Genomic DNA, 21,702 nt, shown 5'->3' on the forward strand with positions numbered 1-21,702 from the left:
CTTCCTTCCTTCCTTCCTTCCTTCCTTCCTTCCTTCCTTCCTTCCTTCCCTCTCTCTCTCTCTCTTTCTTTCTCTCTTTCTTTCTTTCTTGACAGTCTTGCTCTGTCGTCAGGCTGCAGTGCAGTGGTACAATCTCGGCTCACTGCAACCTCCGCCTCCCAGGTTCCAGTGATTCTCCTGCCTCAGCCTCCTGAGTAGCTGGGACTACAGGCACATGCCACCACGCCTGGATAATTTTTGTATTTTTAGTAGAGATGGGGTTTCACCAGGTTGGCCAGGATGGTCTCGATCTCTTGACCTCGTGATCCACCTGTCTCAGCCTCCCAAAGTGCTGGGATTACAGGTGTGAGCCACCGCGCTGGGCCCTATGATGGGTTCCTTTCCAAGCACATTACATAGTTAACTCTTCTTTGTCACAACCACCCATGAGATCAGTACTGTTAGTATCCCCATTTTACAAAGGAAGAAAAAAGATGCCCAGAGAAGTTCAGTAACTTACTCAAGGCCACACAGCTAGTAAGTAACGGAGCTAGAATTTGAACCCTGGGAATCAGACTTCATAATCAGTGCTCTTGATTGCAATGATGCTGCTGAAACAGTGCCTTCCCACCAATTCCTTCCCCACTACCTATTATTATTATTATTATTTTATTTTCTTAGAGACAGGGTCTTGCTCTGTCATCCAGGCTGGAGTGCAGTAGTGCAGTCACAACTCACTGCAGCCTTGAACTCCTGGGCTCTAGCGATCCTCCTGCCCCAGCCTCCTGAGTAGCTAGGACTACAGGCCCTCACTACCATGCCTGGCTAATTAAAAAAAATTTTTTAGAGGCCGAGACGCAGGGCATGGGGAGGGGTCTTGCTCTATTGCCCAGGTTGGTCTCCAATAACTCCTAACCTAAGTGATCTTCCTGCCTCCCAAAGTGCTGGGGTTGGAACCATGAGCGACTGTGTCCAGTATTTCCTCCTACTGTTTTTAAAAGAACAGGTTAAATTGAGTTGCTGCCAAATTCAGAGAAATACATACTGGAAACAAGGCCCAGGGCAGTGATTCAAAACTGTGGTTGCTGGTCCACCAGCATCAGAATCACCTGAGAACTTACTAAAAACCCAAATCGTCAGGCCTCAACCCAGATCTAGTGAATCAGAAACTCTGAGGGCGGGGCCTAGAAATCTTTAGTTTAACAAGCCTTACAGGTGATTCTGATGCACACTGAAGTTTGAGAACCACTGGCCTAGGAAATAAACAAGAATTGAAATAAGAATTAAAATTTTACTATTTCCCTGGATTTTCGACAGGGGTAGAGGGGTGGAAAGTGTTGTTTTTTTTTTTTTTTGAGACAGAGTCTCGCTCTGTCACCCAGGCTGGAGCGCAGTGGCGCAATCTCGGCTCACTGCAAGCTCCGCCTCCTGGGTTCACGCCATTCTCCTGCCTCAGCCTCCCGAGTAGCTGGGACTACAGGCGCCCGCCACTGCGCCCGGCTTTTTGTATTTTTTAGTAGAGACGGGGTTTCACCGTGTTAGCCAGGATGGTCTCAATCTCCTGACCTTGTGATCCGCCCTCCTCGGCTTCCCAAAGTGGAAAGTTTTGTATTTAAAGCCAGAGCAATTTTTCAAAGCCACTTTGATTTGGAGGTTGCTGATTTGACCTCTCTTGTGGAAACTTGGATGAAGTGTTCTCACCAAGTCTAAGACTCATGATATTCTCACCACAGGTGGCAGCTGGTTCACTGCTTATAATTAACCATGAAGATCACGACTTAATTTAGAGTAGGAAAAAAATTCTGGTAATTAGCCTTAAGACCTATGGGAAGAAAATTGATCCTCTTTTTTTTTTTTTTTTTGGAGACAGGGTCTGGTTCTTTTGCCCAGGCTGGAGTGCAGTGGCATGATCATAGCATAGCTCACAGCAGCCTCAAACTCCTGGGCTCCAATGATCCTCCCGCCTCAGCCTCTGGAGTGATGCGACTACAGGCATGTACCACCATGCCCAGAAATTTTAAAAATTTTTTGTAGAGACAGGATCTTGCTGTGTTGCCTAGGCTGGTCTCAGACTCCTGACCTCAAGTGATCCTCCTGCCGTGGCCTCCCAAAGTGTTGGGATTACAGGCATGAGCCACTGTGTCTGGCTGAAAATTGATCCTTAAATAGTTAAAAAAAATTCCTTGGCACTCCTTCCTCTTTTTTCTTCAAATACTTGAAATCCTTTCTGAACATTAGCGTTTATCATTCAGGACAGGAAAATGCCTTCTTTAATTTTCTGTGGTGATATTTCATTGCATTAAAGATGGTCTGAATAACCTTTATGCAACCCAGCTGGTGCCTGCTCTTCTGTCATGAGACAGGAAATCTGTTTTGACTGACTTGGTCATTGCTTAGGTTTGGCCATGTTCTGTGCTGCCTAAAACCTCCATTGCACTTAGCCAAGCCCTTGGAGCCCTGTCAGTGTTCACATTCTGCATGTGTGATTTATGATATGGCAGATCTGAAGACTGGAGCATGTTTCCCTGGCTAGTGTCACTCTGCCTTGAAAATGGAGGTGGTAAGAGCTCATGTGAACAGAAACCTGCTTAGAAGCTTAGCCAAACCCAGGATCAGGCTACCATAATATACTGTTGTCTGATATCCTCAAAACAACAAACTCTTGTCAATTTAGTATAAAAATAAATTACTTTTGATTGGATGCCAACTGAAGGACATGGTACAAGATATAAACAGAAAAAGATCAAGTTAAGGGTGAAATCCAAAATCTGTGACTTTACGCATTTTTTTTTTTTTTTTGAAATGGAGTTTCGCTCTTGTTGCTCAGGCTGGAGTGCAATGGCGTGACCTCAGCTCACTGAAACCTCCGCCACCCAGATTCAAGTGATTCTCCTGTCTCAGCCTCCTAAGTAGCTGGGATTACAGGCATGCGCCATTGCACTCAGCTAATTTTGTATTTTTAGTAGAGATAGGGTTTCACCATTTTGGTCAAGTTGGCCTCAAACTCCTGACCTCAGGTGATCCACCCGCCTTGGCCTCACAAAGTGCTGGGATTACAGGCATGAGCCACTGTACCTGGCCTCCCATTGACATCTTTTAACAGTGCGAAGTTCATCTGACAATTATGGTTATAAGATTATAAAGCCCCAACCAGTGGTCTCTACCTTGGCCGTCGTGATGAGTTTCTCTGAGGAGTCTCCCTGCTTCTTCCTGAGAGTCCAGTGCATTTCCGCTTTCCTATTGGGTTAACACACACCAAAGAGTACATTAGACACAATAAATGCAACACTTTAAACACTTCTGTGGTCCACGACCTTTGGTAAAAGGGAATCCGGTTTTCTTAGCGGTTTCTTCTCCTTCTTCATCAACTTGTTTCTACTTAAGTCTCCAGGAAGGCTGCTACTAGCGTTAAACAGGCTTAAAGAGCCAGGCACGGCTGGGCATAATAATATGCACCTGTAGCCTCAGCTACTTGGGAGGCCGAGATGGGAGATTCACTTAAAGCAGGAGTTCCCAGGAGTTTGAGTCCAGCCTGGGCAACATAGCAAGACCCTGGACCCTGTCTCTTTAAAAAAAAAAAAAAAGCCAGGGTCTGGCAGGCTTGGCACCAGCAGCATTGAGCACTGTTACCTTCCTGGGTGTGCTTATTTTCATGGGGTCTTATCCCATTCATCTGTGCAGTGCTGAATGCCTAATGTATGTAGGAGTTTACTGGGGGAAGGGGAGAAGAATGTCATGACAGAGGCCAACTAGCAGAAGGAAGCAGGGCACCTCCAGGACTTGAGGGAGGACTGGTGTGACTAGAGCAGAGACTGAGAGAACTGCACAGGGTTGTGAGGAGTCAGACCCCCATGGCCTTGAAGGCAGGTTGAGGACTTTGGTCTTTATGTTGAGAACAAATGGAAACATTCAGGATTGAAAGCAGGGGAGCCAAAGGGTCAGACAGGCCTTTTGTGGCATCCTCAGGATTACCACAGATTTGGTTTCTTATCACATTTGATCCCTTCTTCCTTCTTTCCTTGAGTCATACAAGCTGCTTCCAATCCCTCCTCCCAGAAATCTCCATAACTGTGGTTACCAACCCTGGCTACACATTAGAATTATTTGAGAAGTTTTAGAAAATATGATTCCCAGGACCTAACTCCAAATAATAACAGTCAGACTTGCTGGAGCTGGGGCATTTTAAGGCTTCTAGGGTGAGTCTGATATGCAGCCAGGACTGATAATCATGTTGTTCTCTAGAGTGTTGGAAGAGCAGCTCCTTAGTGCCAAAGTAACGTGGCAGGTAGAGTTGGTGACCCAAGTAAGCCCCGTGTGTCTGATGAGGCCAGATCTGGGCCTTTGTCACCTGGATCCCTGCTCGACCCACAGCTTCATCTTGGTGCTAGAGCTGGAATCTGGCAGGAAGGGTCCTGGAAGTCTCTCCGGGTTTACCCTCATTCTGTAGTGACAGTCACCTTTCCACTTTGTTATCAAAGTCACATCCTGCTATGAGAAGAGACAACTAATTATCTGCTACTTTGGCACTCTCTTTAATTCCCCTCTGAGTTCCCTCACTTAGTGGCTTTTTACCTTGTGTGTTTGTTTCTCACTTGTTAGCTTAGTGTTTGTAGCTGATGATATATACTGACATAAAAAAGCTAACACAAGTAAATAATTTTCTTACTTTTGGGTTTCTTATTTTGGAGACAAAGTCAATTTGGCCTGGTACAGTAAAAAAACAAAAAAAAAAAACAAAAAAAAACAAAAAAAAAAACACTCATCCCTGGAAAATGGAAAGGAGTAAGAGGCTAAGTTAGAAGACTAGAAAAGAGAAACTTAAAAAAAAATCCCTGGTTATAAAGCCTTTTAATCTAACAAGAAACTGTATTGAAAGGGAGAGTCAAGCTTCTTCTTTTGGAAGAATTTTAATGCCAAGAAGGATCAACCTTCAGAGTCAACAACACACAGTCGTGAGCCTTCAGGGGCAAGGAATATCTTCTCATTTCACAGAGTGGGAGAAGGAGACAGAGAAACTCAGGAATTTGGAAAAATATTTTCAGGTGAGTCTTTGTTAGAAAAAGAAATAGTCTTAATTTGAAACTCTGTCAATTCAATTGTATGTTGCTTAGAAAAGTGTCAAAAGAACTTTCATTTTTTAGATATAAGAATACACATGTGGCCAGGCGCAGTGGCTCATGCCTGTAATCCCAGCACTTTGGGAGGCCGGGGCGGGCAGATCACGAGGTCAGGAGCTTGAGACCAGCCTGGCCAACATGATCAAACCCTGTCTTTACTAAAAATACAAAAATTAGCCAGGCGTGGTGGCGGGTGCCTGTAATCCCAGCTACTCAGGAGGCTGAGGCAGGAGAATTGCTTGAACCCAGGAGGTGGAAGTTGCAGTTAGCTGAGATCGCACTACTACACTCCAGTCTAGGAGACAGAGCAAGACTTCATCTTGAAAAAAAAAAAAAGAATACACATGTGAAATAACTTCTATCTAAAGTCATTCATTCACTGCAACAGATTGGAAACAGCCTAAATGTCCCATCAATTGGGGACTAGTTAAATGAATTATTATTAGCTTATACAATGGAATATTATACAACCATTAAAAAACACAAGCATCTCTTTATGAATTAACATAGAACTGCAAGATGTAGTAAGTAAAAAAAAAAGACTCTGGGCCAAGTGCAGTGGCTCACACCTATAATCCCAGCACTTTAGGAGGCCCAGGTGGGTGGATCACCTGAGGTCAGGAGTTCGAGACCAGCCTGGCTAACATGGTGAAATCCTGTCTCTACCAAAAATACAAAAATTAGCCAGATGTGGTGGCGCATGCCTGTAGTGCCAGCTACTTGGGAGGCTGAGGCAGGAGAATCACTTGAACCCAGGAGGCGGAGGGTGCAGTGAGCCGAGATCGCATCACTGTACTCCAGCCTGGATGGCAGAGTGAGACTCTATCTAAAAATACAAGCAAGCAAACAAAAAGACTCTGAACAATGTGTATAATATGCTAAAATTTGCATATAATATCTATCTGTGTATGTATCTATCTGTATTTGCTTATATATATATGCATTATACATTCCAGGAAGGGGACACAGGAAACTAGCAACCCCGGTTTTTCAAGGGAAGGGAACTGAGCAGCTGGAAGGCACACTGTTTTGTACTTAAATTTGAAAAAAAATCTTCCGAGTATATTTCAGATTCAAAATTTGAATTAAAGAAACTAAACCTAAATAAAATGTTATGTCACTTTTAGTCTGAGTTACAAATGCATGATTAAAACAGAGTGATAGAAACACAGGTAGTAATACTTGGTGAGTGAGCAAAACAAATGGAGGGACTGCAAATTCAAAACCCAGTTCTGTTATTCTGGCCAAGTCGTGTGCTCTTCCTCTGTTCATTCAACTAATGAACATTTGTTGAGAGTCTGTGCCAGGTACTGAGATAGGCACTGGGGGCACAAAGATGAAAGATGTATTCGTAGGACGCTCACTGACTTGTGGGGAAATGATAAGTCAGTTTGCAATGCAGTGTGATAAATGTTGTGGCAGATTATGACAGGTTTCTGCAGGGCCTCATGGAAGGTGAAGCTAAATTAGGCTGGGAAGGTTGTTTACCCGCAGACGCAGTGCTAAATCTTGCAGTGAAGGGAAGGTAGAACAATTCCAAGCAGAGGAAGCAGCATGTGCTGGCTAGGGGATAGTTTGGTGCGGGGGCAGTGTGAGGACAGTGTAAATTAGACACAGGCCAGATCTTGCATGTTACAGTTTGGAGTTTAAGAAAAATTGCACATGTTATATTTTTCTATTTGTAAAATAAATACATCTTTGATGCTTGGAATTTAACCAGAGGGCCAATGGGGACACAGTAAATAATTTCAAGCAAACCAGTGATAAGACTGAGCTGTATTTAGAGCACTGGCAGCAGTGTGGTATTATAAGACCAGGGGAAGAGGAAGAGTCACAAACACTTTGCGAACACAAACTACAACATTGAAACCAATATGTGAGAGGCGCTTTCTCTGGTGGCTGAGGTATAGGTCCTGCAGTCAGGCTGTCTGCACTCTAGTCCTAACTCCTACACTTGATATCTTACAGACCGTAGGAGTTACTTAACCTCTGAGCTTCAGTTTCTTCAACTGGAAACCGACAGATGCTGCACAAGTGATCTTAGGTAATCTGTCCTTGGAAAACCTTCCAGCTGTCCTGCCCTCCACTCTCATGCACGGGCGCCTGCTGGGCATGTTACTTTTAGGACCACAGCAGGCTTTTTTAGGGAGCTGCTGGGAGGATGGAGGAGCATGGGCTGCAGGAGTCTGAAGTGCGACCTCCAGCCTGCCTTGAGCCAGCTGCATGCCCTATCGTAGAACCTCAGCTTCTACACCTGTGAAATGGGAGTAATAATAAATAATTGTAGAGTTCTCAAAAGGTTTAACCAGGAAGAGACATTTGGAAATTCCATGTAACATACCATGTGATACATGAATATAAATGACTAATTTCAATACTTTCTTAATGATGGAAGAAAATCAGGATCTCATTAAAAAGTTTCAGCTTCAAGGTAGTACAACTTTTCTTGTGTAACAGAGAAGTCCCCTACGTTGTCTTCGTTAAAGACCTTATGATTTATGAAAATCATAAAGTATCTTGTGTTATTAAGATAAAAAAGATTAATATATATTATCAAATCTCTGCTCCCTTCTTGGGTTCTGCAGCTAGAACAAAGAAGTACAACTAGGTACACAGGCACAGAACAGACAGACCTCACGGATCTCTGGTACTGTGGGGTTTTTTGGCTTCGAATCCTAGCTCTCTCTGCTGCCAGCCATGTGACTGGTCATCTCTGAGCCTCGGTTTCCTCATCTGCACAGTGGGGATCGCACAATTACTGGGAAGAGTGAAGGGAAGATTACACAAGGCTCAATAAGTGAGGGGCCTGGCCCTTAGCAGGGATCAGTGAGTGTTCCTTTCTCCCTTATGAACTGAGTCCTTTACAGATATGAACATTCTTTCAAAACTATTAGTTCATGTAATTCTTGCTTCACTGTTGAGAGGCAGGTTTGGAGTTCCCAGTATTATTATTATTTTTTTGAGATAGACTTTTGCTCTTGTTACCCAGGCTGGAGTGCAGTTGTGCGATCTCGGCTCACTGCAACCTCCGCCTCTCGGGTTCAAATGATTCTCCTATCTTAGCCCCCGAGAAGCTGGGACTACAGGCACACGCTAACATGCCCAGCTAATTTTTTGTATTTTTAGTAGAGACGGGGTTTCACCATGTTGGCCAGGCTGGTCTCGAACCACCTGAGGTGATGATCCGCCCGCCTCAGCCTCCCAAAGTGCTGGGATTACAGGCAGGAGCCACCATGCCTGGTCAGATCCCAGTATTATTATCTCTGTTTTATTAAAGAGAAAATGGAGTCTGAGAAGCATCACAAGGTCACTTAGTATCAGAGTGTCAGAGAAGTACCCCCGGCTCCACCCAGGGCTTCCCAACTACCAGTCTGACATTTTAATATTGATAATATTCCACTTAATTCGGGTTTTTTTCTTTTTGAAATAGAACACACTCATAAATATTTTTCCTGGGAATATTATTCAAGTCTCCTGGAATCATTAAATCTTGAGAACTGCTGGTGATCCCTCTACAACTTTCCTGCCAAATGGTCATCAAGGCACGTTTAAATGATTGTGGAGACCAGAACTTATCTCCTAAGGCACCCTGCTCCATCTTTGGACGATGTCCTAAGCCAAGCATTATTTTCCTGTTGTATGTGAAATCCACAGAATTAAGGGGCAGCCCCCTTCTGCTTGGTGGGATGCATCTACACTTGCCCACATAAGTAATGCTTGGGACTGGTCTCAAAACAGGCGGGGCAGCACTAACTCCAGGCATGGCTGGCTCTTGTCCGTGTTCAGGCCAATTCCTCTACCTTGCATTTGAGGGCACTATGTGCTAACTGTGTGGGAACTGCGAGGTGGAAGCTTATTTCTCATTCTTCAGATGTTCTGGGTGTAACATACACACCCTTTGATATCAACGTGGAGTATAAGGATATTCAATTTGATACCTAGCGTTAATAGGCATTATTGCTGTTTTCCTCCTTATGACCATGACCTAACTCTGATAATTTAAAAAGTCTCTGAAAAAAAAATTCTATCCTTATTCATTCATCAATTACCATTTCTTTTTGAAAAAACACAATCGAGTTTTTAAAAACATGGTTCAAAAAAAATTTTTTTTTCTTTTTTGGTTTAGAAAATAGGCTGGTCTTGGCCGGGTGCAGTGGCTCACGCTTGTAATCCTAGTACTTTGGGAGACCGAGGCAGGTGGATCACCTGAGGTCAGGAGTTTGAGACCAGCCTGGTCAACATGGTGAAACCCCGTCTCTACTAAAAATGCAAACAATTAACCGGGCATGGTGGTAGGTGCTTGAAATCCCAGCTACTCAGGAGGCTGATGCAGGAGAATCGCTTGAACTGGGAGGTGGAGGTTGCAGTGAGCTGAGATTGCGGCATTGCATTCTAGCCTGGGCTGCAAGAGCGAAACCCTGTCTCATTAAAAAAAAAAAAAAAAGAAAGAAAGAAAACAGGCTGGTCTCAAACTCCTGGGCTCAAGCGATCCTCCGGCCTCATCCTCCCAGGCAGCTGGGATTCCAGGCATGTGCCACTGTGTCTGAAATGGTGAAATGGTTTGATTTTTAAATGAACCCAGATGTACTCTGGATCAATCATATTTCCTCAAATCTAAGCCTGATATAAACAAATTATTCTGTGTAATCAGCTAATAGTGTTGCCTTCAGTGTTGTAAAGAGGTTCTTAAAATGTGAGAAGTTCACATGCAATAAATGGAAAATGAATGAATGCTCTCCTGTAGTAACGTGAGCCTGCCTCTGCCACAACATTGTGCTATTACCTGTTTCATTGTTTATCTTCCTCTTAGATTCTAGGCTCCTTGGAAGGTCAAGGATAGAGATGATTCATCTCTGTATCCTCAGTAACTATCACAGTGTCTGATACTCAGAGCGTGTTCAATATATGTTGGCTGAGGGGGCCAGGCACGGTGGCTCATGCCTGTAATCCCAGGACTTTGGGAGGCAGAGACAGGTGGATCATGAGGTCAGGAGATCGAGACCGTCCTGGATAACACAGTGAAACCCCGTCTCTACTAAAAAATACAAAAAATTAGCCGGGTGTGGAGGCGTGCACCTGTAGTCCCAGCTACTGGGAAGGCTGAGGCAGAAGAATGGCGTGAACCCAGGAGGCGGAGCTTGCAGTGAGCCGAGATCACGCCACTGCACTCCAGCGTGGGTGACAGAGTGAGACTCTGTCTCAATATAGAAAGAAAAATAAAAATATGTTGGCTGAGGGGAACCGAATGATCAGTGGGAGAGAAAGCTTTATATTGCCTTCACAGAACTTGGGTGGGACTGGAGGGAAGGACAAAGTCCTGTGGGGTCAGAAAATCTTCCTGAAGCAGATGGAATGTGTCCTCAGGAATGGAATTTTCTAGAAGGAGTGTTGGATGCTTAGCTAACATGATAGGCAGTGTTTTTGATTGGACAGGGCTCAGCTGGGGGCTGCAGTGAGGCTTTATAACAGATGGTTGAGCATAGGCACTGGAACTGGGCTGCCTGACCAAATCTTGCTTCTGCCATTTACCAACTGTGTGACATTCGGTAAGTTACCTAGCCTCTCAATGCCTTAGTTTTCTCATCTGTAAAATGGAGTAATTCTACATACTTAGATTCATTTTATGAATTAAGTAAATGCATGCATATAAAATTTAGAACAAAGCCAGCCACAGAATAAGTGCTCTGCAATGTTAGCAATTGTGATTATTTTTATCTCTTTCCATTCCCTTGTTCTGCCTTGACCTTTCTTATCACCTACCCTCATCCCCTGCAATGTGCAATGCTTCCTACATGCCCCAGGCAAAAATGAATGACATACCCTGTGGACAGGCAGGAGATACATGAATGAATGTAGAGGATGAGTTGGTTTCTACACATCTCCAGGAGTGGAGGACAGCCTGTGTGCTCTTCTCTGTTTGAACTCATCATCTTTGTCTGTACTACCCTGGGACTGTGTCTTACTACGTGGCAATCCCTAAGAACATGGGAGCTACCACATCCATAAGGAGAAGGTCTGTCTAGAGAGAGCTGTGAACACTGAACATTTCCAAGGGAAGGCATGGTCTTTGGGGCAAAGACTGGCCTGGGAGTCAGAAAGTGTACTGAGTGTGTACTTTGTGAGTCCTTTGGAAGCAGGCTGAGTTGCCATTTCCATGAGTCTTGAGGGAGGTGGACAGGAAAGTGGGCCTTAGAGATGACAACACTTTTCCTTCTATAATACTGTGCCAAAATTGCTGGACAAAAAAGTGTAACACAAAAGCATTGTGGATACTAAATATACAAGCAATTACTGTAAATTTCCCCACTTTGAATTCTGCATTCTTAAATGCTCCATATTTTCTTTTTTCTTTTTTTTTTCTTGAGATGGAATCTCACTCTATCACCCAAGCTGGAGGGCAGTGGTGGATCTCGGCTCACTGCAAGCTCCACCTCCCGGGTTCACACCATTCTCCTGCCTCAGCCTCCCGAGTAGCTGGGACTACAGGCACCTGTCACCACGCCCGGCTAATTTTTTGTATTTTTAGTAGAGATGGGGTTTCACTGTTAGCCAGGCTGGTCTTGATCTCCTGACCTCATGATCTGCCCGCCTCGGCCTCCCAAAGTGCTGGGATTACAGGCATGAGCCACTTTCTTATCTCATTTCCTTAGCAGCTCTCACCTTTGAACATGCTACACGCTCTGCTTGTGTATTAGGTCTGTTGTCTGTTCCCTGTACTATCCTGGAGCAGGGCAGGGATCTTGGTCTGTTTTTTTCACTGATGTATCCCAAATGCCCAGAAACTGCCAAGCACATAGTAGATAGCCAGTGTTCAAATATTGGTTAATGAATGGTGTCTGTGATGGGATATTTCCTCCCAGAAAGTACGATTCATAATTCTTTCAGCTCTAAGTGAAGAACTAAACTGTTGCTAAGAATAAAAGGGATAGTTTCAACAGTATAAATCATGGAGAATGGCAGTATTTTTTGAATACTTGTAGCAAATATCTTTTCTTTTGGGGTCCAGAATCATTCTTCTTTCTTGTAGTTTTTTTTTTTCCTATAGAGATGGGTTCTCACTATGTTGCCCAGGCTGGGGTACAGTGGCTATTCACGGGTGTAATCATAGCACACTACAGCCTTGAACTCCTGGACTCAAGTGATCCTCCAACCTCAATCTCCTGAGTAGCTGAAATTCCTTCTTATAGTTTTCAGTACCCCATTTTCCTCTGTCAGACATACTTTCTCTTCCCATTCTCAGTCCCTGTGGCTCCAGGGTGGGCCAATGGCATTTCATTTGGGTATGGATAAGTGACCCACATTGGTTTACATTCAATTCTGGAATGACCTGGGAAATAGAAGCTGGTGGCCAGCTTGCCACCCCTGGGGAAGAGCCTATCTAAGAGGAAGCCCTGAAAAGCAGGGCCCAGTCATGGACAGAGACAGATTTTGGACAAATGCATGACTCTTAATCAAAGTCCCACCTTGTAGAACTAGGATTGGGGCAGCCCAGAGAATTAGGAGGGTGACCCTCATGACTTCCAAAACCCCTGCCAGGCTATGGCACTAGATAGAGCCACCATCATACACTCGGCAAGTATTTGGTTTCTTCTGCCCCATTCCTGTCTTTCTCAGTCATTTCTTATCAAGGGCCTGGAATATTTTCTCCAGGGTACTATGAAGGATCTGAGATCCTTCCATGCTAGGCCTGGCTATGTTCCTGGTCAGTTTCTTTGACTCCATGGCTATTTATTTCCAGTTCAGTAAGCTCTGAGGAGGGCAAAGAATGGGTAGGAAAGGGGCCCTAAACCAGAGGGTGTGGGATGAAAAGGATGGGCCAATTCATGGAGCATTTAATGAGCACCTTCCATGTGTCGGGCGCTGTGTTCGATGCTGGGGTGGAAGGGAGTGTTGCAAAGATGGACAAATGCCATCCTCACTATAGAAACCCTCAGAACCCTTAACTTGAAATGAAGCTAAGCTTGGGAGATCAATGAACTCTTAGAGAACAGAAAGCAAGGCCAGATATCCAGAAAGGAATTTGCAGTTGACTTCTAAATAGTTAACTCAAGAATCAGTCTTCTCTACAGTAGTAATATCAACTCTACCAAGTGACAGTGGTAAAACAGTAACAATTATTTTAGCTACTGTCAAGATAAAATGAATTATATTTGACTGTTTTATGAGGTAGTTTAAAGTTACTCTTTCTCCTTTCTGTTCCCTGTCCCCCACTACCCAAACCAGACACCCGACTGACTTGTCCCCGATGGCTGGCTGTGATTACTGTCCTAATTTGTTCTTTCTTCATCTGCTACAAACTGCCTATTTTCTGTCCCTTCTGATAATGCAGGAGCTCTGAGGGACTTCTGAAGCTGTTTTTGCACCATGCAGAAGTGTATTAACTGGAATTCCTATGTTTGTGTCTATAAAACCTCTCGTCTTCTCAGTGTGAGATCACCTTCAGGAACGGCGTCATGTCGATGTGCAGCTTGCGCGTGTAAAATTCTTTTCTGTTTGAACATATCAGCCCTTTATTTATACAACTTTGAGGCTCTTCTGTCTTCTGAGCTGCTGCCTCCAAGGACTGCTGGGCTCCCTGTGAAGAGAAGCAGAAAGCTCAAACTTTCATATGAATGATATACAGTGCAATAAGAGCTAGTCCAAATCCCCAAATATTTACAGAAGGCAATTTTTTAAATCATTGAAACAATAATACGCAACACCTATTTTTACTGTTGAAGACACAGAGGACCCTATAGAGAGAAAACAGCCCAAGAGTGTTTATTTATTAGTACCTATGGAAGTGGAAAAAGGGACCTTCCTAGGTCCCAGGGCTTTAATTATTTTATTTAACCTTCACAACAACCCTGTAAGGCGGGCACTGTTACTCCCATTATAGAGACAGGAAACCGGGAGGCTCTGGGAGGTTAAGCAACTTGCCCAAAGTCATTAGCTACTATATGGCAGAGCTAAAATTACCATCTGTTGAAGGCTCCTTTTTAATGAGATATTTTTGATACTTACATAGCTTCCATGAATGGTTATCAAATCTGCTTTGCAGCAAATATGGTTATAGCAAGATTCCAGTTTATTTCCAAGATGACAAAAATGAATTTGATATGTTAGGAAGACTGATTTGAACAAATATAGCAGAGAGAGAAGGAAGAATGAGCTAACAGAGGAGTCTGGGAGGCCCCGGGGGCTCTCCAAACTTCTGGGCCATGCAAAGGGTGTCACGTTTCAGGATACCACACAGTTGGATCTGAAGTTGCACTCCAGCCCATGCCCCACACTGCAACCTGGGTGCTCCTTCCAAGATGCATACTGGATCATATCACTTCTCGGCTTGAAACCTTCAAAGGCCATTGTCCTCAAGATGAAGGCCAACTGGCTTACAAGGTTTATAAGCCCTTCCTGCCTGGCCCTAGATGATCTCTCCTGCTTCATTAGGTCATACAACAAATATTTATTGGGTGTCTTTTCTATGCCAGGCAGAGCAGATAGGGCAGTGCCCAAAGGGACGAAAGTCTCCACCCTCATGAAGAGTGCACATCCATTCCATTGAAAGGGAAGACAGAATTCACAAGGAGGTGGAACATAAGTATGTCTGAAGGTGGTTTGTGATAGGGAGAAAAATAAAACACAAAGTGGGCTGAGGGAATAGCTGGGGATGGAAGTGGAGGCTGCAATTTTAAGCAGGGAGTCAAGGGAGGTCCCATGAAAAAGAAATGACAGGGCAAGCTCTGAAGATGGTGAAGGAAGGTTCTAGGGTCTATCTGCATGAAGTGTTTACTTCGCTATGGGAATAGCAGGTGCAGAGGGCCACACGGACACCGGCCCTTGAGCTCCTGGAGCAAGACCTTTGCACGTGTCCTTTCCGCTCCCCTTCTTCTGATTCTTCTTCGTCTTTCAAGTCTGCCTTCCCTATGCCCCTGTGACCACCCAGAGCATGAGCACCTCCTGCCATTGCCCACAATGATTGCTCAGGCTTGTGCAGCCATCTCTCCTCCTCCTCTAGACTGGAAGCCCCCTGAAGGCAGGAACCATGGCTCTTCCATTCCCATTGTCCCGGCAGTTTCTGGCACAGGGTCTGGAAATGAACACACACTTGATACATATTTGCTGAACAAAAGAGTAACTAACAGGTTATGGCCCACCTCAATTCAAAGGAGGAGGGAGCAATGAAGATACCTTTACAGGAAGTATGTGTTGACCTCCAGAAGACAGTCCTCTAGGGAGCACTGGTTCCTCATTTCCAAAGAGAAAAGTTATTTATTATTTTTGGGACCAATTTGCTGGGGTCACATACATTAATATGTCATGAGATCACTGAGAGTAGATTTGATAATTTCCATATTTTCTAGGAGACTCTCAGATGGCCATCTCTCTGGGCAGTCATAAAGTCTCCCTCCCATAACATTTATATTACTTTTAAACATTAATGATGAATTAACAATTGGTGAGTCCCCACAAGCAGTTATCATTCCAATGAACACCCACACCCTTTTCTTTTGCTCTGAAATGTGGCTAGAGATAAAGATTGTTCTGGATAAACACACGTCCAATTTTTTTTTTATCATCTCAGTCACATATCTGATTAGCTTTTCAGGGTGAGACAGTCCCTCTCCATTTCTCAATCACATGAAAGCATTTGGTCCAAGCTAGACTCAGACAAAGCATTTCAAGCTTTCTAGCCTCCACAATCATGCATGAATCACTGGATTGAATAATAGAAATCAGATGATAATGATTTGAGGGAAATTTCTCCATTATCCCCAAGAGAAGTTTTCATGTTTGACTGGAGAACAAAAGGCATAGTCAAGACCAATTTCAATGGCTGAAATTACTTTAACTCCTTATTTGGGGCTCCGATTGAAGAGTGGGGAGTTGAGAGGCTTTGAGAAAAGTCTCCCCAAGCCACTTGACCTATAAATCTTTCGATAAAACAATTCTCCTTACCATATGGCTCATCTCCCTAATGTTCAGGGGCCATCAATTCTAGCTTGATGGAATGTTTTCAGTGAAGGCTCTATACCCACTGGAATGAAAAGTACTGTTTTTGCTCATTATGTTCAAGTGTTCTAACGAATGAATGATAGTGAAAGAGGATTTGGGAGATGGGAGGAAAAAAACGATTAAACATATAAAGAAGAGGTAGTGATGTGAGAAGAAAAAGTCAGAAAATTGAAAGCAGGAAAGAAAGTCGCATGCTAGGTCCGGCACAGTGGCTCATATCTGTAATCCCATCACTTTGGAAGGCTGAGGCAGGAGGACTACCTGAGTTCAGGAGCTTGAGACCAACCTGGAAAACACAGTGAGATCCTGTCTTTACAAAAAATGTAAAGAAAATTAGCTGGGTGTGGTGGTACGCACCTCTAGTCCCAGCTATTCAGAAGTCTGAGGTGGGAAGATCCTTGAGCCCAACAGTTTGAGGCTGCAGTGAGCTGTGATCATGCCACTGCACTCCAGCCTGGGCGACAGAGTGAGGCCCTGTCTCTAAAAATAAATAAATAAATAAATAAATAAATAATAACAAATACAAAAATAAAAATGAAAGTCATGTGCTTGGGTGGTTTTTCATTTATCCATTAAACTGATATTTATCAAGTGCCTACTGTGTGTCAGACAAACACACACAAGCAAGATGATGCCTTTAGGTGGTGACTAGTCTGTGAAGACAACACAGTGGTGCTAGGAGGGAGGGTAATGGGAAGGGGGTGGCTGCTTGGCTTGAGTGGTCAGAGGAGGCCGCTCTGAGGAGCTGACATTTGAGCAGAGAGCTGGATGACAAGCTGGAGCCAGCCCTGGATTAATCTGTCTTTAGCAATCAGGGTAGCTGGTATCTCTGTGGTCTGATTATATATTTATTGAATTATTGAATTATTATTATTTTTTTTTGAGACAGAGTCTTGCTCTGTCGCCCAGGCTGGAGTGCAGTGGTGCGATCTTGGCTCACTGCAACCTTCACCTCCCTGATTCAAGCGATTCTCCTGCTTCAGTCTCCTGAGTAGCTGGAATTAAAGGTGTGTGCCACCATGCCCAGCTAATTTTTGTATTTTTAGTAGAAATAGGGTTTCGCCATGTTGGCCAGGCTGGTCTCAAACTCCTGACCTCAGGTGATCCACCCGCCTTGGCCTCTCAAAGTTCTGGGATTACAGGAGTGAGCCATTGCGCCTGGCTCTTGGTCTGATTATTTAGAGCTAAGCAGGGAATCTTTTAAAAGGAAAGTGGAATTCTTGATTTCTAGGCCTGTCTGCCCCAGCCTTCTGGGCTCCATCCCTGACCCTGTGAGGCACCCTTCTGTTTTCCGAGTGGCAGAGCAATCAAAACTGACACTTGTAGCTCTATGGTATGTTGAGAGCAAAGACAGAAAAATAAACAGTGATCAGGAGTCAAGGTCTCTAAAGGTATAGGAGGGCGAAGAAAACACAAGGTTGAATGGAAGGGAAGGAAAATGGGGGAACTGAAGAAAGCAGAGATGCCTGAAGGTTTTTTTTTATGTGAATACTGTGGTGGAGATGATTAAAAAACTAATGGAATGGATAGGCGCGGTGGCTTATGCCTGTAATCCCAGGACTTCGGGAGGCTGAGGTGGATGGATTGCTTGAGGCCAGCAGTTCAAGACCAGCCTGGTCAACACAGCACAAGCCATTTCTACTAAAAATACAAAAATTAGCCAGGCGTGGTGGTGCATGTCTGTGGTCCCAGCTACTTGGGAGGCTGAGGCATGAGAATTGCTTAAACGCGGGAGGCGGAGGTTGTCGTGAGCTGAGATCGCACCACTGCACTCCAGCCTGGGCCGCAGAGCAAGACTGTCTTAAAAACAAAATAAAACCAAAAAAAACCCCACACCAAACAAACAAACAAACAAACCAAAAAAACTGATGGAATGGTGAAATGTTTAACAGAAAAACAGAAGCCATCCCTTCACCTATATTGTACTGCAAATACTTTAGTATTTTCATGTTCTGCTAAAAACACCTGGAAGCCTTTCTCTTTAGTAAATGAAACAATAAAGATTAACGAGTTAATTTGGTAAAGCTGATTTGAATTGCACAGAAGGTATTGCGTAAGTACTTGGCATTTAAAAAGTTATCTGACATTTAAAAGGAGATGCCTGTTAATGAATTCAAGAGCTAATCTTATACTCTGACAGAGTGAGCCATGGAAAATCCAGGATTATTATCTTGCTGTAAACACAATATGATTCAGTTGAGCTATCACACAGAAAAAAGAGAGCACTATTGGTTGCGTACAAACATCTAGACTTACACACATATACAAGATGGCAAAACTTAAAGAGAACATCCATTAAAATTACAGACACATCTTATTGTTTCCTTTCTTACTCTTGAATTATAATATCTGAACTATAGACCCAGGGAGAAACTCTTCTCCCCAGTAATTTTTCCTCCTCCTTTCAGCTGGTATATTTTAAATGGTCACTACCACGGGTTGGTTCTCCAAACAGACTTTGGGAAGTCTAACCTTAAGCAAGAGATGAAATTCTAAATCCAAGTGGCTACGTCTCTACCCTGGGTCCCACAGAGCCACCACAGATAAGGATCTGTCCTGTAGGTGTCCCTCGGGCCCTCCTCGTTACTTCTCCCACTCCTTTCTAATTGGGGTTCCCCATCTTTGTAGATGCAGCTTAATGGCTCCAAGAAGAGTGATTGTCCCTCATTAAGGAGGCTGCAACACTCTCGCTGTCTAACTCCCTCCCACGCAGCTCACAACTTCATTCTGCCAGAGAACAGGCTGCCAAGAGACTCCGGGAACCTGTAGGCAAGCTGAGCTGGAGGAAGAAAACAGAAAAGAGGAGGGCCTTTGTAACCAAGATCTGAAATATGCTGGGGAACACACCCCACCATTATCTTAATGCTTGAAGAGCGGGTGGGGGGAGCCTTTGCTGAAACCCTTAGGTGGTCTCTCAAGTTGCCACATCAAACCTCTGTGCACACAGGGCATTTGTTGCCTCCTGTGAGTAAACAAAAGGAAGAGTCAGTCGCTCCTCTGACCCTGGGCTCCCCTCGTTGGCTGATAGTCTGTCCTTCGACTCCCCTTGGTGGCTCTGAGTCCCAGGGGCATGGAGGGATCTGAGAGATTTAGTCACTGGGGCTAAGGGAGAAGGAGGGCTGGGATTCTGAGCTTTCCTGTCCTCCCATCCCCTCCTAGGGTAGAGGAACCAAATCCTGGAAGGGACCCTTCCTGCAGGCGCGAAGGGCCTGCCAACTTTCCCCATGTTTGGTCTTCCCGGGCCCAGTTATTCCTTGCCATGACAGCCTACGGACCTAAAAGCGGACAATGGGAATGGAGCCAGAGGTGGGGCTGAGTGTGCCTGGGACTCCCTGGGCTCCCTGAGATGGGGCTGCCTAGGGAGGGGATCCGAGTGGGCCAGGCGTTATATACACTGTCAACCTCAGGCTGACTTGGAGGGCACCCTGTCTGTGGCAAGGCCAACCACCCTGGCCACCCCTAAAGTCCTCACTCTGAGGTTCTGTCTCTGTCTAGGTTTCCCTGGCTGGAAGGGAGGAGGCCTCCAGTGTGCAGGAGGTCAGATGGACACCTGGGATCTCAGCTCAGCAACCCAGCCTGGCCGCATAGCCTCTTTCTGAGGAGCAGCAGAACCCCAGAGCCACAGCGGGCTTCCACCCCACACAAATGTGCCCAGCAGTCCAGCGCCTGTCACCTGGGCTCATCCTGCTCTTCTTGGCCATGTGAGGTCTGGGCCCACTTTTTACATTCTACAGGCAATTTGGTGCTGGTGAAATGGGCTGAGTGAGCCGTTTTGTGAGGGCTCCACAAGTAGGCACGGTGGAGACACAGTTTGGCAGCCAAAGAAGAGCTTTCTTATTCTCCTCCTGTCAGGAATTTTGGTCTTCATCTATTTTTTAATGTCCTCAACTTTACAGAAGGAGATTTGACATCCTCCTGAGTGTTCAGCAAATTAGCCGAACAGCTAGCAAACATGAGCCTTGAAAGAGAAACATGGCAACCTCCAGTCTTCGCTTCCGTCAGGGGCTCATTTCGTGGCTTTGGCTAAGCCATTCCTCTTTCTGTACCTCCGCTTCCCTACCTAGAAAATGGGGCTAAGCTCATTGTTCTCTTCCAGGGAATTCTGAACGAAACTCTGGACACTTTCATTCCAGAGCTTCTACTATAAGTAAATCTTATCTGTGAGTTCTAACTGCTACTGTCTTCGACATTATTATGTGCTTTGTTGATACAACAGAATCACTGTTTATCTGGCTTAGGAGCTGGAGGAGAAAAATTTCAAGCCAAAATAGTGATCTCTTCTGCCCCAAGGGAGGTAGAAGCCAGCTTTTTCTGTGAGGGGGTGGCTAGCTGTATTCAGGCCGGAACTGTTCCTGTGTTTGAGGGATGACACCTTCTATTTTAGACTGGGAGATGGGAGGTCGAGAGGTGAAAGGTGGGAAATCTGAACAACTCCTCAGCTCCTTCCAACTCAAAACTTGAACTCAAAACTGTGTGACTTCCTTGTTTTGTTGGGTCTGGTGGGACTTTTCCAATCTGACAACCGACAGACAGGGAATCTCAACTTGCAAACTGATTCCACTATGAAAAGGTCATTTTTAAATCAGTTGATTTTTATTAGGAAAAAAAATACGGTGTTTTGATTCCCAGACTCTCCCATAAAAGTTTATCTAACCCAGATTCAGCCGGACTATGGAGTTGAAGTAGTCCTGGTCATGCATGACAGCAGGAGGCTGGAAGAAGAGAAAGAAAAATGTCCTTTCTTTTTCTTTCCTGGGTCCCCACACTTTCCTGACCCCTTCCCCTCCACTGGGCTCTTCTGTCCTCCAACCTCTAAATTTTCCTCTGCAGCCCTGTGCTGTGGGCCGTGGGGCCCTGCCAACACAGTGCTCCTGGCCCCCAAATTCCCTGCCTCCTCTCTGCCCACAGGCCTTCAGCTGTGCTCCCTTAGGTATAGGGGGAAAGCAATTAAGAAACTTTCACAAGGAGATATGAGGAACCCAAAATAATCTCTAATAGTTAGAAATTTAAGCAGTGAAACACAGTGAACACTCCAGAAGGCATGGAGGATATTTGGGAGGCAGAGAGAGGGATGCTTGAATTGGGGGTTGGGGATGGGAAAGGAAGGAACAATTGGTAGATTGACCCATTGTCCTCCTTTAAATTATTCCTGCTTTTCAAGCTTCTCTTTTTCCATGTCTAAACCCTTAGATTGTATACAAGCTCCAAGTTCTGTTTTATAATGGCTTTCAAGGCAAGGGACAGGGGAGTACAACAGTAATGATTATAATGTATTGGGGGTTGCCTATTGCCAAGCATTGTGTGAATCCCTTTCCATATGTTTCATCTCATCCTCATCATGACCCCATGAGGGAAATATTATTACCCTATGAGGAAACTCTGCCTCAGAGAGGTTAAATAGCCTGCCTAAAGCCACACAGCCTGTAAGGAAGAAGTTAGGATTTATTTTATTTTATTCATTTTTGAGACAGAGTCTCACTCTGTCACTCAGACTGGAGTGCGGTCAGGTGATCATGGCTCATTGCCGCCTCGACCTCCCAGGCTCGAGCAGTCCTCCTGCCTCAGCCTCCTGAGTAGCTGGGACTACAGATACGCACCACCACACCTGGCT

At 44.7% G+C, this 21,702-nt stretch overlaps 1 protein-coding gene across 1 annotated transcript in view; it reads right to left on the reverse strand.

Moving 5' to 3' along the window:
* KIAA2012 (KIAA2012 ortholog) overlaps nt 1–21,702 on the reverse strand; it is a 141,877-nt gene that overhangs the window by 31,076 nt on the left and 89,099 nt on the right. Inside the window, exons 14-15 of the mRNA XM_011974481.1 lie at nt 13,534–13,671; nt 3,144–3,216 (exon numbers count right to left, since the gene is read on the reverse strand). Of these exons, the coding sequence (XP_011829871.1) occupies nt 3,144–3,216; nt 13,534–13,671 (211 nt within the window). The remainder of the gene's footprint in view (nt 1–3,143; nt 3,217–13,533; nt 13,672–21,702) is intronic.

The sequence above is a fragment of the Mandrillus leucophaeus genome, unplaced genomic scaffold, assembly GCF_000951045.1.
Source record: "Mandrillus leucophaeus isolate KB7577 unplaced genomic scaffold, Mleu.le_1.0 Scaffold146, whole genome shotgun sequence".
NCBI classification, from domain to species: Eukaryota; Metazoa; Chordata; class Mammalia; order Primates; family Cercopithecidae; genus Mandrillus; species Mandrillus leucophaeus.